This window comes from Perca fluviatilis, chromosome 20 (genome assembly GCF_010015445.1).
Source record: "Perca fluviatilis chromosome 20, GENO_Pfluv_1.0, whole genome shotgun sequence".
Taxonomy (NCBI): Eukaryota; Metazoa; Chordata; class Actinopteri; order Perciformes; family Percidae; genus Perca; species Perca fluviatilis.
The window spans coordinates 14346915-14365224 of record NC_053131.1 but is presented as its reverse complement, the minus strand read 5'-3'; the positions used below and the strand labels follow the sequence as shown (position 1 = coordinate 14365224).

The window sequence follows — 18310 nt, the reverse complement described above, 5'->3', positions numbered from 1 at the left end:
AGCACTGGACAGCTCCGCAGCAGCACTAGGCCAGTATAAATAGATCCCCTACTTTGGAGGCGCCGTCAACGCTCCAAAAAAGTGCTTTATGTGCTCTGAGCGGCTCCTGCCCCTAGAGAACAGACACACAGGTATCTGATGGTGCCTGATAACCATCTTCTCTCAGTTCCTCTCTGTTTGTTTTCTTAATTTAGGGAGCCTCCACGGTTCAACGACAACACTACGGTGAGGAAAGTGAGTGTTTTTTCTCCCAGATTCTCCGTTACGGGAGTGGTTACACTCTGAGGTAGACAATATAGCCTCAGGTCTGGGATCATATTACCCCTGCCACAGATATGGCATCACCAATCACAGAGCTGGAAATAATATTTCAGTACAAAAACCTTATTTATATACATCAGCTGCAACCATGCATGTTAATAGGGACTTAAATGTGTGCAAGTGTCTGTAAGCAATCTCCACAAATGCATGTGTGTATTGTGACTGTGCATACATGCCCGGGCATCTTCCAGCTTGTTTCCATTGCAAGTGAGCATTAAGCAGCCTTGTGGGGAAGCTGTAATACAGCCTAATGCACCTGAGAGGCCCGAAATCTATAACCATCATCTACATCTTCCTGATATTACTGGAACCGTCTCTGTTACTGTTTCAGATAGGAATCTCCAGGGAGAGCTTTCCCCTCTACTGCTGCAGGGAGAGGTATGGGGAGAGAGAGAGAGGAAGGAGAGAGTGTGTGTGAGGCGGAGATGCACCTATCCAGTTCCTTCAGGGTGATTCACCTTAATGCACGCTGAAATCAATGTGAAATTGAACTGAAAATTGAACTTTCAGCTCAGTAATGTGGAAGACATGTTGTTATTAAATCTTTTCCTATAGCCATGAAACCAGCTGACTGATATTTGAATGCTTTTGAATGCTTGTTTTCAACTCTGTGGCACCATGGTGTCCTTGATGGAGACCCTGCCATTGGTCCACTTGGGGTCCTCAGGCTTCACAAAGGGCCTATAGCTGCCACTTAGAGGCAGTATTGATTGAGCAGCAGCCACCTATCAGGCTGTGGTTAGCCGGTGTAGGAAGCTAAATTCAGTGTTGGTGGGGGGGCTTCATTGCTCTCAATCTCCGCGGCATCTGTTGCGCCCACCGCCTCCATTTGGCCAGGCAGGTGTTTTGATGTAGGGCGCGCAGACGCCCGGGCCTCCCTGTAATCTCCGCTGTTGCCCTCATAAAAGTCACCACAGTTTTCCCGACTGATGCTGAGGGCGTGCGCGCGCGCGTGTGTATGTGCGCGACGAAGCCAGCTGGCACGAGTCGCCATGGTAACACACACAGGTTTCACGAAATCCGTCGGTGCTTAAGGGCAAGAGGAGAGATGAATAAACTAATGAGATTATAAATTATTGTCGGTATAGCTGAACAGTCGGGGTATTTTTACCAGACTGCACACGCGGGCAACGTGAGGAGAAAGTTTATAGGGCCCATTGTCTGTGACTCTGTAATCTGTTTATTATGAGGAACTGAACTGGCTCCTCTGGTGAGGAGGAACCCACCCTGCGCGCTTCATACCTTATACAAACTAGCAGTTTCGCACCGCCTTTATTGCATGATTAATTCCGGCACCTCCGTCCCCCCCCTTTCTCCTCTATGAATTACCCAGTTGTGTTTAAGATGAAGAGAGGATTCTCCATCACTACGCAGGCTACAACTCCGCGCATTGCACGCCTGTCCAGCGGACCAGTGCCGCAGCTCCCACGGGCTGCACAGTGGAAAAGCGGACCTGCATCCTAAAGCCAATCGTTTTTTTTTCTCTTTTTCTCTCTCTCTCTCTCTCCCGGTTTTTATCCTCCACCTCATTGCAGTCTTATCACGTCCCCCCCACCCCCTTGCTCTGCCACCCTCCCTCCCCATCCGCCTGAGCCGCTACAGGAGAGAAGAGAGAGAGAGAGAGGGAGAAGAGTGCGGCTGAATGTGAACGACATGTCGACAGTCAGCCTCTAAAGTGTTTTCTCGGTCGTTCCCTAATTCTTTGGCGGCGGACTGAGTGAGTATTACCCGCATCCCTGCTCTGCTAAGCGTCGCTGTGTGGATCAGAGAGGCTGGTGGGGAGAGACAGACAATGGGGAATGCAATTGGATTGCGTTACTCTGCCAAGGATTTTCATACATAGCCTGGTAAATGTCTTAATAGGTCCTGTTAATGACTAGGCTGTTTAATTGGTCATGCTTTAATTCTAGTAACTATTACAATTTGTGTGCTGTAATGTTGGGGGCTAATTGATTTTCTTGGAGGGCTGTGGGCTATCCAGGCTGATAGCCCCATACATTTGATCTGTGATGCTGCTGCTTGCCTGATAGTGCAGCTCTGTGCTGAGAGCAGGGGCCCATGTAAAAGCCAGATGCTTGGTGAGGCTCTATGTATTCTGACGGACAGAGAGGACAGAGAGGTAGACACTGGAATTATGTGACATGAATAATATGGTGAGGAATAAGCAGTGACCGTCATCTCTGGTTCGCTTGCGTCAGTGTGCAGGTCTAGAGGAGAAAGAGAAAAAAAATAACTCAGAGTCAGAGAGACTCAAGAAAGACAGAGAGGGAAGCCACACCTGTGTCAGGCCTGTTTGTTTTCAGATGGACATGATAGACATAGATAGACAGTTTTAAATTATGCTGTGCTGTCACCACTCAACAGATAAGTCCTTTCCCTTTTTTGTTACCATAATGATGCAGAGCTATGCCGACTGCTGACTAGTCCACTCGGCTGATTGAAGAAAGAGGCTTGAGTGTTGACTGTGTTTCTTCTTATGAAGTAGAGATGGCCATCCACCAAAGCAGGATCCCAGTGGTCTATCTGGACTCAGTATTGATCTCCTCGATAAAGGGGGCTTCAGGCCCAGCAATAAAAAAAAAATCTTCGACGAATAAAAAGACCTACTGGGACTGTGAATGGGTTGTATTCTGTATTGTCTTTTAATTTGTCAAACACTATCGAGCACGCTGGCCTAGATTGTCCTGTGTTTCTTGTGTGAAGCCTACATGCTCCAAACCACAAATGGGTGGATTGTCCTCATCTTGCAAGGGAATATGTGTTTTTTCACTTCTTGTGCTTTCGTTGTAGGATCATCCAACAAGTATTGCAGCATTACACTGGTTTGTTATGAAAGCACACATTCATCTACACGTGTATAGCTACCTGTTTCTGTACTTGGCAGGCCATGAAAGCACACTTTTTTTTGGGTATGGTTTGACCTTTCTCACATTGTTTTCAACACACACACACACACACACACGTAACTTGGCTCCAGCGCTGTTTCTCTGTGAAGCAGGCGTACATTGTGTGCAGGGCGAGAGGAGGACTTTGATGTAATCAATATCAGATTTCAGCTGTTTCACTGTGAGCTCTCATCCTGAGTGGCAGCCTTGACTGACTTCTTACTGCTTATGCAATCCCACTCCTCTCTCCCACCTCACCCGTTTCCTCTTCCTTTGCACCTATTCTCTGCCCATTACTCCTCCTTTATCTGTATGTCTCTGCTTTACTCCATTCCTTCACCTTTTTCCCATTTTCCTCCCCCTACTCTTCTCATTTCCACCTCTCCCTTCATCTTTTCCCGTCATAATCACCTCTGTGATTGCTCTTCCTCTCCCGGGCGGTGATGTTTTAACTGCTGCCTCCTTGTCTAACTCGCTGATGCTAGATTATTGCTGTATGATTACAGCCACCATACCATGATGATCATTATTGCATTTCGCATGGCAGTGTTCAACACTGTATGCACAGATCGAGATGCTTTATCCAATTTAGATCTCATTAAGACTTGAGAGGGAATATCCCCACTCATACTGTATCTCAGCTGTTTTTTGTTTTTGTTTCTAGGGCTAGTGCAACTCTGTTCTTCTTCAGTTGCTATAGCAGTGGCATCATCATCACCTCCACCATCACTATCACCATCAGCTCGTGTTCCTGTCCGTCATCGCACCGCCTTCATCAGCCCTTTTTGAAGATTTTGAAGAGTTTGGATTTGCAGCGATGCTTTCAGTCCACTGTCATTACCACAATAATGATTATGACAGGACTTGATGGCTGTTGATAACCTAACATATTCTGCTGATTGATAATATGGGGTTTCTCAGTCCTCATTCTTCTGTTCTCTGATTGCCATTCATCTTATTAAATGGAGCAGTTCATTAGACAGAAGCATTATGAATCTGATTTGCATTCGCCCATATTCATATTGCATACATTAAAACAACACATGGGTGACATTTCAGCTTCACCGGGCATTTGAGAGCACAGATGAATATATTCATCACAAGCTCTTTTTTCTCCCCCCCTACTTGTCCAAAAAGCCACTCTGAAAATGATAAAATGTGATTCACAGGTGAACTAGCCCACATGTTTGCCTTTGTTTTGCATGTTCAATGTCAGTGTTTGAATTTTTAATTCAAAAGCAATGTTGTAGCAGCTGAGAGACTGTTCAGCAGGTTGTTTTTAAATCAATATTTCCTGCTTTTGTGAACCCTGCAAATCCAAAGCCTTGTTTTCCTGTGCTAAATGTATCTTACATATGTTTACCATGATTCTGCTCATATCACGGCCTACTATGGCCTCCAGTTGGCCTATTCATCATTATTCCAATGTAATATAATTCTTTCCCCATGGCGCTCCAGTCTGTGTGATTTAACTTTTATTTTTTGACTGCTTTAGTATGCTTGTGATGTATCATCAATCTGATTCATCCTGAACTGACTTTTGCTGTTGCCTCCATAACTGTTTGCCCTCTTTTAATCGTGTGTGTGTGTGTGTGTGTGTGTGTGTGTGTGTGTGTGTGTGTGTGTGTGTGTGTGTGTGCATGTGCGTGTGTGTGCATGTGTGCGTGTAAATGTATGCGTGTACTCTATGTGCCGTGCAGTGCGGTGAAGGGCCAATGCCGGGCTGTAGCCCCAGGCTGCTGAGCTGAGAGGGAGAAGCAGGAGGATGCAGTGGGTCACTCTGACAGTGGCCCTGGGGTGTGTGTGTCTGTCCAGGGCGTCACACACCCCCACCCCTACCCCCACCTCCACACACACCCCTCTAGTGGACAACTCTGAGGAGGAAGTGGACGAGCCGTGCTTCGAGCCGTGCACGTGCGAGGTCAAAGAAGGCGTGCTGCACGTGCACTGCGATGGGCGGAGCTTCACTAATGTCAGCCAGGTATCATCCCTGTTCCGTTATCTGGCCATGCACATGGAACTGCACTGCACTACACTGCACTGCACTTTATTGCGCTGTCATTTATCTCATTAACATACCAGATCTCCAAGTCTAATATCCGCTCTCTAATGTGGCTTACGGGTGTTTCTAACTGTTAAATTCATGTAATTAATTGGATAACTAATCAGACCTCTAATTAATCATTCAGGTGTCACAGTCGTGGGTCCGCCCTTTCAAACTCAACCTCCAGAGGAACTCTCTGAGGCGTCTCTATAGCAACGGGTTTCAGCACCTTGGCAACGCAGTGTCGATAAACCTTGGCAACAATGCACTCCAGGACATCAAAGTGGGAGCTTTCCACGGGTTGGCCAAACTAAGACGCCTGTACCTCCACGAGAACAAGCTGGAGGTCTTCAGAAATGATACCTTCGCTGGCTTAGAGGCTCTGGAATACCTCCAGGTAGGCTTCAGAAGATAATCCATGTTGAGTAGCCATGATTGACAGGAGTATTGACAAATTTGCCCAAGATTACAATAGATAGATGTGACTGAAACAGTCAATGGCTAGTTGGTGGAGTCAGTGAAAGAATCTTCTCAGGATCTCTGTGCATTTTCAAAAGGAGAGTGCCTCAGCTTTCCTGCTGCCTTCATTCTATTTCTCCAATTGCAGCAATTATATGGTTATTACATTTTGTCTTTTTACCTGCAGGCCGACTACAATGTGATCAAACGAATCGACAGCGGTGCTCTGAGGTTTCTCTACAAGCTCCGGGTTCTCATCCTCAACGACAACCTGATCCCTGTCCTGCCCGCTCATCTGTTCAGGTTGGATTCTGATTATTTTACTGCAAAGCTTATAAATTATGTCTGGATGGATCTGCAGAAATATCAGTGTCAGACACAATTAGCCAGTCTGTACTGATGTCAAATTCATGTTTCTGTGGCACACTATTTCATATCATAAAAGATGGATTAATCATCAGATAAAAAGCATATTTCTCAGCAATGGAATGTGTAAACCTTTTTTTTTTTACTTGCTATTACATTGTCCTTTCAACTTTCCCCCTCCTCCTCCTGCTGCTCTAGATCTGTGTCTCTGACTCATCTGGACCTGCGGGGAAACCGTCTGAAGAGCCTGGCATATGCTGGGACCCTGGAGTATGTTGGTCGTTCCCTAATGGAGCTACAGCTGGAGGAGAATCCCTGGAACTGTGGCTGTGAGGCAGTGCAGCTACAGCAGTGGCTGGGTCAGATCCCCTACACGGCTGTAGTCGGGGACGTTACCTGCGAATATCCCTTTCATCTTCACGGCAAGGACCTGAGGGAAATTCCACGCAAAGAGCTGTGTGCTGACCTCCCAGACAAAGAGCTACAAGCAGAGGGGGGTGGTCCATCAGCAGGATCACAGCCCCAACATTTGCCCCCAAACTCTAAACCCAACTCCCACCCTGGGCGTGTCAGGCCGACTAAACCCTCCTCCATGGTTCACGGCTCCCGCCAGAACACTCATCCCTCCTCCACTTCGTCGTCCTCTTCCTCAGCGGAGCGTAAAGACAGGGAGAGGCAACCAAGGCCGACTAAAAGGCCTCGGCCGTCCAGAACATCCCCCACACCTCGCAGTCTGATGCCCAACCAGAATCCCCCCGTGGCTGGCTACCAAACACGACCCCCCATCCCCATAATTTGTCCCCTGGGTTGCACTTGCAACCTGCACATCATAGACCTCGGCCTGACCGTCAACTGCAAGGAGAACGGCTTCCTCAACGTGTCCCAGCTCACACCCCGGCCTCTCAATGGCCGCAAGCTGTACCTGAGTGGAAACTTAATCCAGAGGATCTACCGCACAGACTTCTGGAATTTCTCCAGCCTTGACCTGCTTCACCTGGGGAACAACCGGATCTCGTACCTCCAGGACGGGGCTTTCTCCAGCCTCACAAGCCTGAGGAGCCTCTACCTGAATGGGAACAACCTGGAAATGCTCAGTCCCCACATGTTCTTGGGGCTGCAGAACCTGCGGTAGGATTTTTTGTTTCTTTGGATCAATCGCAGCGTTTTAAGCCCGTTGCCTTCACTGCACTTCCTAAACTGAAACCACGTCAGCTTAAGTAGTTAGACATTTGTTTATAAGTATGTGGAAATTGATTTCACTGTAATACTGGCATAGCAAATAGCAGAGCATTTTGATTACCATTATGCCAGAATTTGACTGAAATGAAAAGGTGCCCATTCTCTTCCAGGAGTGTCATTTGTTAGTCACGCTGCCGGATGGCATGCTTCAGTTAAGGTGTGAGCCTGGTATGAGTGACAGCGTGAAAATGAATGGGTTTTTTTGTATTCACATACAGAGGTGTTAATAAGGCAGTCTGAATGGTGCCAGGAATTTTCTTTTTTGGAAAAAAGCCTATTATAAAAAGAGTTGTCAGAATGATGCATATGTATCATTGTCAGATTACAGCTTACAAAGATAATTCCTCTGCGAATAATGTATACAGCAAATATCTACAGTCAGTCATTGTATTTAAATTCAGTGAGCTACACTTTGTAGTGTTTGATTAAGACAACAGGTCAACTTTCGTCCTCTGCTATTAGAAGAATGAGAAGGTTTGTGCCATAATACCTTGTATTCAGAGGGTTGTTTAGCCTTTCAGCTCTACTGTCGCTATATTTCAAAATAAGTTTGAGAAAATCTACAGACCCACTCATTTGACTATTAATCAATGATAAAGATCCTCTATGGACGTTTAAAAAGTCTTCCTCTTAACCTCTCGTTAGCCTTTGTTAGTGACTCGAGGGCAAGTGAGCAGTAAGTAATTGAAACCAGATCTATTACTTATTACAGCAATGGAAGTATATTGGATCACTGGCATGCAAGGAAAAGTCTCCAGTCACACTTAAATCGCCCCTAAATTCACAGTGATTTCTATTATTGAAAAGAAACCTTAAAAATTCACTTTCTTAAATTTGACATGATGATCGGGCATGCCAAGGCAAGTGTAAAAAATCATCAGTGCAAAATTACACAATATCGTTCGACACTGACCAATTAATCAGCTGTAAAAAAGTGCAGATTAAATCATATTTCTGATATGACTTCTTTACTAAAAATATTCATTCATGTTATTATCATGCTGGGGTGCAGGAGCGGAAATTTTACTTCAAAATAAATCAATTTAAACGTGAAAATTCATACTGTGCTCTAATCAAGAACTACTTATTTATACAAAGCTAAGGCAAAGAATATGTAATGTTAACAGAGACACTGTAAAGCTGTCCTCTCCTCTCTTTAGGTATCTTTATTTTGAGTACAACGAGATCCATGAGGTAGATCCCGGGACCTTCAACTCCATGCCGTCCCTCCAGCTGTTGTTCCTCAACGCTAACCTGCTGCGGAGCCTCCCTCTTGGTGTTTTTTCTGGAGTTAATCTGGCTCGACTCAATCTACGAAACAACCACCTTCTGCAGCTTCCGATGGAGGGCGTGCTGGAGCACCTTACCGGACTGGTACAGGTTGGTGCAAACCTATGACTGTATTCACTGAATGAATGATTGAGGGGGTTTCTGTGCAGGTGGATGCTTGAAAAGATTGTTCTGATCTGCTGACCTGCTGGTTTGTAAATGAGTCAGATAGCTGGCACGAAGCTTTTAGCAGATTTAGGCCAAATAACATGCATTTTGATGAGTGATAGTGGCAGGGTGAAAAATGGAGATTATTGAATTCCATCACCCCTGTTGATTTACTAAACGAAAATGTGCATAATTATACAGAGTATGTTTATTTCAAATGTCAGACGATGATATTAAAAGAACTAATAGATTGCCAAGACACACATTACATTATCACAGCTTGATGTACTAAACTAAACAAGCTCAAATCTTTGATTGAGCCATACCCGCTTCTAAAACTTGTGGCAGCCCCTGATGTCCTGGCCTCTGGCACAGCTGCAGTTCTTTTCGTCATCTGCATCGTCTGTTGTTTTGAGAGCTCTGCTGTGGCGCGTGGGACTATGGTTGCGCCTCAGGTATTCTAATTGGAAAATTGCAATTGACTTGATTTGCATAAGTGGTCTTAATAAATCAGCAGCTAAACTGGAGAAAGCTGAACCCCTCAAGTTTTTGAGCATGGTTTGTACAGTAATTAACACACCCCTTTGTAAATAGACTGTATATGCTACAGTATGTGTTAAATTCACTGTTTTGTTAGACCTTACCTCACACAATCAACTGCAGCATTATGTGACTGGTTGCTGTACACAATGCACCGATAAGGACCGAACCCAAGGTATTACATATTTTTTATCCTGCCTACTCTCACTTCAGCAAATTTAGTGTACCAGGCTTTTCTTAAACAGCCAGAGTAGAATGAGTCGAAGTGGGTGTGGATTAGCCTGAATGTCATTGTGAATTTACGTTTTACTTTGCTCAGTAAAAAAAAGGTAGTGTGGGTGAGGCTGGCAGTTCAGAGACTGTTTCTAAATGTTTGCTCAGGGGAAGGGCGACGGTGGTTTATGGAGCTGGAGCAACCATGTGGAAGTGTATTATGTATGTGTGCTGGTATATACTTCTAATGTCCAGGAGCATTAAAGCATTCCCCAAATGGAAGTACACTGTGTGCCATATTCATGAAGCCCAGCAGTATCACCATTGTGGTGTTCAAAATCTGTAGCACGGTAATTTAATTCATTCATTTACCAGGGTTGTTATTACTCCAACAAAGCCACATTAGCGCTGCCCATGGACTGCAGAAAATAATGTGACAATGATATCACCTGTTGACTTACTGCTGGCCTGTTTGAAGCTCGGGAAGCGGGATTTCTGGGCGCTGACGTGCGTTTTTGGAGCCAGAGTTTGCACAGTTAAATCAAAGGGTAACACAGATGGAAGCAGGGTGAAGCTCGCAGCTGCTGTAAAAAAACAAACAAAAAAAACAGTCCATTTTGATAATCATAAAGCAGCAGCATGTATAGCTTTGAGTCATTGTCACCATCAAGAACAGGATTAAACCGTTACACCCACTTACATGCACTGATATTTTTTTTAAATACCTCCCTGACGTCGCTCTTATTAAAAAAGACATTAGTAAGACTTACAGAGAAAAATGTAATTGCCATGGTATCTATGATTTTCTTTAAACAAGTGAATTAATAGTAACACAAGAGCAAATGAGTTTTCCCTTTGACAACCAGTGAAAAGAAGATTGTAAAATCAAGTTAGGTGAATCAGAATCTGAGACTATGCCAGAAATATGTACAGTACAGGAAAACATATGTCTCTCTCAGTCAATGCAAAGAACATTGTGTAGTAGAGCAGCTCACTCTCATCATTGCCAGCTGCATTGAAGAAATTTGCCCACAGCCACATCTCACCTTGTGTGATGTCAGATAGAAAAACAATGCACACTCCTGAACGATTGACGAAAACAACACAGTATTCTCCAGGGACAGGTTTGACAGGAAACCATTTAATGCCCAACTAATATTCACCGGATTAGCAGTTTTAATTGAGTCTGTGTTGATACTTGTGCAAATTAATCTTCAAGGGGAACAGCTTGACATTTTGGGAAATAAACACTTATTTGCTTTCTTGTCGAGTTAGATGAGAAGATTGATACCACGCTCCTATCTGTCTGTTAAATATGAGGCTGCAGCCAGCAGCCGGTTAGCTTATTACTGTAACATAAAGACTGGAAACAGCTAACCACTCTGTCCAAAGGTAACACAATATGTCTTTGCATTATATCACATTTATATTAAATGTAAAAACAACACATGGCAGTGTTAAATGGGGGTTATATGCCGGCACTGCACTGCTCCCTATTCTTTGAGCTACGGTATACTGAATTGACTATACTGAATTATCACTGACGAGTCATTAGCTTTTAGCAGTGGAGTTGCTATGTAGGTTATTTCCTAAAATCCTATTAAAAGGCAGTGAAATCTATAGAAACAATAATACCATTATATGTTGGTTGCAAATAGTTGGCTGCTGAGCTATTAATCTTATTAAAAGTGCTTGAATAGGCTAGTTTTGTAGTTTTTCAGATCAGCAAACAACTGAACTTACTATCAACAGTAGTGCGGTCGCTTAGAAAAACTGATTCATAATTTCCACCTCTAATACTTATTACTTACTGAATATTACAATTCAACTTTCTATTATCAGACTAGCAGAGGAGTTTTGCTGTTGAAGCTAATATTTAGGGTTAGCAATCTTGGTAAAGTGGTTAGCAGCTAGCCACTAGCTAGGACAGGGAAATTATATTGGGTAGAGCATGGTCTTAATAGTTGATTTGAGTCTAAAACTCCACTGATAGTCAGGTTATAGAGTTAATTATAATCAGACATTTCCTTACCAGATCATATGTAGTAAATCTATTAAAAGGTTACCTGTCTGTAAAACTCTTTGCTTCTCTTAGTCTGGCCATTATTTTCAGTTGATTGGTTTACATCCTCCTAAATGCAAAACAAACCAGTGGATATGTTTATGCACTGAAAACAAGTTATAAATATATTTTGTAATATCAGCCAATATTTCACTTGAAACTGCACAGCACAGCAAAAACACAGGTGTTTTAGACATAAATACAGTACATTAGCTCAATAAAAGCCCCTGAAAATACCAAGCTTTTAGCAGTTGTGGCATATGACCAGTCATCTGGCAAGCATACCAATGTATTTTTCTATTTCAGGATGGAACATCCTATGCCAATAAAGCCACTTTACTGTGCAACAAATTGTTTCACTGCACTAAGATGAAAGGCAGGACTTTCTTAATAATTAATTATTAATATCCACGGTAACACTTTACTTGAAGGTATCTACATAAGAGTGACATTACACTGTCATGAACACCTGACACTGTCATGACACATGAACCCTAACCCTAACCCTAACCATAACCATAACTTGTCATGACAAAAAACGAACGAAAGAAGCATTATGTCATCAACGTTTATGACTTGTTTATAATGTTTATGACACGTTCGTGAGTGTCATGTAAAGTAAAGTAAAGTGTAACCATATCCACTTTTGATCAATTAATTGTGAACCATAAAACTGAGAATATTAGAATATAATCATTATACGGTCACATATCATATATGGTGCAATAACTCCATATGTATATAAAGTCACTTCACTGTGTTATTTATCTTGATTTTATATTTTTGCTATTTAAATTTTGCTATTTTAGATTTTGTTTGTTTGTTTATTTTTCATTGTCAACTGAGAGCTGCTAAACTGTGTTTCATTGTTGAAAACAGCGATAATAAATATGTATTCTATTCTATATATGGCGAGGTAATGAACTATAATATTGGATTATAGGTCAGCCCTATATATACTGTATCTATGTATGTGTCGTGAAACATTATTATTTTTAAAAACGCTTTCCTTTGTGTGTGGATTACAAAAAAAGACAATACAAAAACCTACATTCCTGGGCTCATTTTGTCGTTTGCTATTGTATTTTTCTGCAGGTAACAGGGCAAACATACTCTTCACTTCATGTCTACATACTTCCATAGCACTTTTTGGCACACCTCAAACACAGAAAATCCAGATATTTAATACAGCAGCATTAAAAGTTAGTTTGTTTTCCCTCAGAATAAAAGATCAAGGGCCTCTTTATAGACTCACCATGTTGCACTGATGTTCTGCAATCACACAGAAGCAGATGCCAATTTCTCTACTGACAATAGCCTCAATGGACCAGAAGCTCTTGCTCTTTGCTCTTTGCTATTACTACTGCTCTCTCTCCACGAAAATGAAACACAAACTGCTGGATAGAACAAGTTCATGCCCCTACTCAAGGGGTTGTTGAAGTCGCTCTGGGAAATATGGGAAATCACTGTCTGAGGTAGCAGTCGACGAGGCAGGCAAAGAAAGCGTGAGTACACTATGAAAGAAAATTACAACACTTAAAAAAAAAAACCTCTCAACATCACTGACTGATCTAACGGCATTACAGTGTCCATGAGTGAACTGCTTTGATACATTTCTCTGGCTTTGTATGTATAACATCTCACATATACTGTACTAGTAGCCATGAAGACGGGTTTCCAGTATACACACACATGTTTGTGTATACTGCAGGTTCTTCTTCTAATGCACTCTTTTAATTTCGCTCTGCGTATTATTTAAAAGACAATGAAACACATTCATCTCATCAGTGTGGAGAAGGCTTGGCAAGCTGAAGCTCAGGGTGCCTGTCGCCAGAAACTAGAGCAAAAATTCCTGCACCAGAACTTCCAAAACCTGCTTACAGTATATTGATTGTATTTCTTTGAACTAGCTGGAGCGATTCTGATGACTGACAGGATATCGCTGTTTGGGCAAAGTGATAAATTATAAGACACGGCTCACTGAGAACATCCTGAATTCCTCCCCTGATGTGATTTTTTATATGCTCTCAAGTAAATTTTGAACAATTATTGCTTGATCTTTGATCTACGTCATAATGATAAAACCCCACAAGAGCAAAATGTAGACCTCTGCGGCTAAAGTGTGGCAGTTAACACCCAAAATTGATATTGAATATGAAGATAGATATGAATAAGTCAGGCTGAATATATTTTCTGACTAAAGAGTTTTTTTGTGTTTTTCATGAATTTCTTCGTGAATATGTTAACTATACACATAAAAACAGTGAATTTTGCACATAAAACTGAAAAATTTAAACAAAACTCTGGCAGCTAAGTGTGTTTACTGAGTACACGGTATGATAATGATACAATTTCATTATCATACTGTTTGTGACTTTGTGGGTGAAATGAATTTACTAAAAGTATAGTAAATAAAAAATTGGTTTCATGCACTTGCATTTTCTCTTCCACTAGCACCTGTCGGCTGTCGGGCTAACCAAGGGTCTAATTTCCCTCCAAAACAGAGTTTTGATTGACAAGTTGACAGCAAATCACACACTAGGTGACCAGGCGTATAAATTGTAAACGGTGTTGGACATGTTGGACAGATGCTTGCAAAAGAGAAGGGGATAGAGCCCTTGGGATCTATGTGAAAGCAAACAGCTACCTGAAATAAAATGCTTCAAGAATTTCAACCAGATGGAGGATTGTAGTTATGAAAGTTATAAAACTGCATAAACAAGCTGACATTTTGGTCATACTGTGTTTATTTAAAATGTCACCTTGTTTTTCTTATGTGCATTCATGCTGAATTACAACCTAGCTGTGTCACAATGATGCTGAAACACGGAAAACTGCACTTTCTAGTGGACCTTTAATATAGTGGAAGTGTTTAAACTGAGGTAAAACTGAGGCAGAGTGTTTTTTCCACTTACACTCTATTCGCAATTATGTCATTATCAAAGCCACACAAAAGCCCACAGTGGGCTAACTCCAATAAAGTGAAGGAGCATCCTGTTGTTCAGTGTGAGGCATGGGGAAGTATAGTCGTACCATGGCTCCCACAACAGCAATGCTGAATCATCTCAAAAGGCATCCATCTATTTCTGCAAGCCAGGGAGTTGGCCTAACCAAATTAGCATGACAACATTTGTGCAAGCTGCTTGGAAGTTTGACAGAGAGAATATCAGCTTGCATTGCCAATGTCATTGCTAAAGATATGGAACAGATCAGTTCTGCAGACAATACAACGCAATGTGAGTGATTCCCATTGTGCATAATCTGCTTTACCCTTTTCAAAATGTGGCAAAGTGAATATTTGAGTTTGTTTTTAGGACACGCAATCAATAGCTGGCAGTGAGAAAATGGTTTTACGAGCATACCTATTGGATTATAGCACAGGGGAGAGTTGCATTACATCCTGTCTATTGTCAAAAAACAAAGTGCTGTGATACTCTCACATGCTCGTCACACAAAACCTGCCGGTGAGTTTTGTCAATAACCACTTATGTAATCTCTGAGTGGTCTTTATTGTAAACTGAAATATTCCTATAACCTGCTGTAGTACAGTACATGTGTGAACAAGTTGTAAAGAGAGCACTTGTGGGCGGTACAAGTTGAATTGGTCACTGCTCAGCTGTTCTCCTCTGTTGAGAGTATTACGTGCCTGTGCACAGCCATTTAGGAAATGTAAGCACTTCAGTGTTGATGACCCTTTAATGACATTATTTACATTAATCAGTACTCTGCATCACCTGCATATTTCAAAAAATCATTTAAAAACGCTGGCCATCGTGGAGAGCTGTATTCTATTATGCAAATGCGGAAAAACTCATTTTCCATATATTCTAGCTGGTGAAAGGCAGAGGTAGCAGAGAAAACATCATTTTTCTTGTTGTCATCTTATTAGAGTGCCAGCTACTGGCTTATTCTTCAACACAAGAGACAGTTACGAAGCTACGAATATATATCACAAGGATGTCAGCAGAATTATCCATTTTATTGTTTACATTCCACAAAGTGATTCATGAATTTGCATTGCACGGCACACCAGTAATTAGTGTACTATTACACAATGACAAAACACTGTGGTGTTATGTGTTTCTCCAGGTGGACCTGCAGCAGAACCCCTGGGAGTGCAACTGTGAAGCAGCTCCACTCAAGCGTTGGCTGGAGGGGCTCAGCGCGGTGGTGGTGGTGGGAGAGGTGGTCTGTCATTCCCCGGAAAAGACCAAAGGAGTAGACCTCCGCTCCCTCTCCATGGAGTTGCTCTGCCCTGAGCTGGAGCCCCAGGAGGACCAGGAGCACGAGCAGCAGACAGCCACCTCCACAGCCGTAGACAGCGGCGTTTCGCTTGGCTACCCCAGCTCAGGGCTGGGCCCCCTGATCCCTCCGGGGAAGGATTCAATCCCTCTGTCGGTGTTAGTGCTCAGCCTGCTGGTGTTGTTTGTGTCTGCATTCTTTGCGGCAGCGGCACTAATCGCCTACGCCCTGAGGAGGAGGGACAAGCTGCCGTTCCGTCGCCAAGGAGAGGTAGACTTGGCGGGCATCCAGATGGAGTGCGGAATCTTCACCGAGCAGACGCACCACCATCACCACCACCATCACCACGGCCTCCCCGAGACGCCGCCCCTGCCTCCGGCCGAACACAACCACGTCTACGACACGATCTTGCCCCCGGAGGCTGCGTCGAAAGGTCCCAACCCCGCTTCCGCCCCACACATGTGTAGCAACCCCATCTACAAAGAGGAGCAGGATGCATCGGTGAAACAGCGGCCGCCGCAGCCGCAGCAGCAGCAGACGTTTGCAGCTTCCAAAGAGAGCGAGGCAGGATACTGCTCTGCAGCAGAGAAGGAGAGGGAGTGGACTCTGGAAGTGTCCTCATCACCCATCAACTCCGTCACAGGAGCAATTGGGCCGCTCCCCGGCCTCCACGGGAACGGCATCCTCTGCCCCACAGTGATCGACAGCCAGGGACCCACCCCTAAGGTCGAACTGGTGGACTGCCTCTTCAGACTCCCTGCCCCCGAGTTCAGAGACCTGCCAGACAGGTACGCGAGGCCGCCGCCCCGATACCCTCACCCCCAAGACTCCAAACAGGACGCCAGACCCGACCAAACGCTCGTGGTCACCACCGCCAGCTCCACATCCGGCAGTGGTAACGGCAGCCAGAGTGAGCAGGGAGCGGGAGAGCAGAGAGCCAGACTGAGGACCACACCAGACTACATGGAGGTGCTGGACCGGTCTTACCAGTTTTAACACTCCCCCCCTTCCTCCTCCTCCTCCTCCTCCTCCTCCTCCTGCTACCCCTCTTCTCTTGTCTCCTCATCATCTCCCTCTCCGGTGTTGAATCATCCAGTAACAATGACTGCTGTACAGAGGCTGGTGTGGCTTTGAGAGGAGCCTGTAGGGGAGCGGGACTACACTACACACACGTTTATTCCTGGATAACGAGCTGAGGTCAGTTTTTGTATTTTCCCCCACAACTGGCGTATAGGTTGGTGTTTGGCAAGGATTAGCTGATCCCAGATCTCTGCCTGGAGGCGAAACTTCAGCTGCAGCTACAACAGAATTTTATCCTCTATTACGCCTCACAATCGTAAAGCACTGAGGCTCCGTTTTTCTACTCAGCGCCACAATGAGCAGGAGACAGTGTGGGGGTGGTGGTGGGCGTCAGTGTTTATATTATCAATCTCAAAAGACCACTGGCTCTTTGCAACATCAAACACCGAGTCATAAACTGTGACAGCCAGAAGGTGTGGAGCAAACTGGGTGGACGTGTAAGATGGAGAAACGACAGAGACAAAGCGAGAGGGAGAGAAATGACTGAAAACAGCCAAGTGCCTTAGCAATGAACAGCCAGCAGTGTGGTCAATGCTTATTTTTCTATGAATACAGATCTATTTATCTAAACAAAGGTTTGACTACCAACGGATGGGACGCTGATGGACGACTGAGACTGAAACCAATCAAAGCCGCCGAATAATTGCATTCCCTGGATGAGCCAAAAATAATAATATACCCAGTCAATATTGGAGTCTTTGTATGCAGTTCAGTTCATTTTCATCTCATCCAGTTGACTTAATTTGCTTATCCAGTTGAATTTTTACAGGGCTAGATGAGGGACATATCCAGGAATAGTTGGTTGCTGTGTGAAATGATGAAACAATTCTGGTTTTATGGATGAAAGGATACAGAAATTATTATTTTTTTTTTTAATGCAAGACAAAACAAAGAAAGGCCGACATATGGAAGGACATTGTGGCAATGGATGGATTTTGGATTTCTTAATCAGCCAGACTTAATGAGGCCACGAGGACCTATGCTCCCCGTTTTCTTTCATGGGACAAAGGCACAGAGGTTATTGTATTGATTTTTAAGTATTTCTCAGAGGAAAATTGATTGGCAAAAAAAGACAATGAACAAAAAAAAAAACACAGGACGTGACGGCATTTTTTGGGACAGACACTTCTATCAACTATCGATTATTATCTTTTACGGAGGTACCTTTTTATGCTTTCATCTCCTACCAATAGTAGAGGCAGTTGTGAATATATTTATTCTTAGTTTTTGCGTGTTGAAGCTCTCCTGTAAAGGATCATGTTATATTAATGTATAGGATGATTCTGCATCTGGTTCAGCCTTCTTACCGCCGACCCACGAAATACAATAAAGGGTGCTACGTAACAACCTTGCAATGGCAGCTACTGTGTGACACACACACACACACACACACACACACACACACACACAACCTGAACCCCA

The 18310-nt window shown here is 43.6% G+C and overlaps 1 protein-coding gene across 2 annotated transcripts; it reads left to right on the top strand.

Annotated features, from left to right (window-relative positions):
- The first annotated feature begins 1465 nt into the window (after nt 1-1465).
- LOC120549740 (SLIT and NTRK-like protein 3) lies at nt 1466-18239 on the top strand. Of its 2 annotated transcripts, none has more exons than XM_039786847.1 (7): nt 1466-2038; nt 4907-5187; nt 5396-5647; nt 5897-6012; nt 6274-7203; nt 8475-8694; nt 15656-18239. In XM_039786847.1, exons 2-7 carry the CDS (start codon nt 4972-4974, stop codon nt 16802-16804), a joined length of 2883 nt encoding a protein of 960 aa, XP_039642781.1. In that variant the 5' UTR covers nt 1466-2038; nt 4907-4971; the 3' UTR covers nt 16805-18239. The 2 variants fall into 2 exon arrangements, with proteins under 2 accessions (XP_039642781.1, XP_039642780.1); XM_039786846.1 differs by having other exon boundaries at nt 1466-2168.
- The last annotated feature ends 71 nt before the right edge of the window (nt 18240-18310 follow it).

Excerpts from the sequence above, each read along its gene's own strand:
- LOC120549740 (XM_039786847.1), top strand. The coding sequence starts at position 4,972 with ATGCAGTGGGTCACTCTGACAGTGGCCCTGGGGTGTGTGTGTCTGTCC. Across the intron at positions 5,648-5,896 it reads AGGCTCTGGAATACCTCCAG|GCCGACTACAATGTGATCAA; the intron begins GTAGGCTTCAGA and ends TTTTACCTGCAG. Across the intron at positions 7,204-8,474 it reads TTGGGGCTGCAGAACCTGCG|GTATCTTTATTTTGAGTACA; the intron begins GTAGGATTTTTT and ends TCCTCTCTTTAG.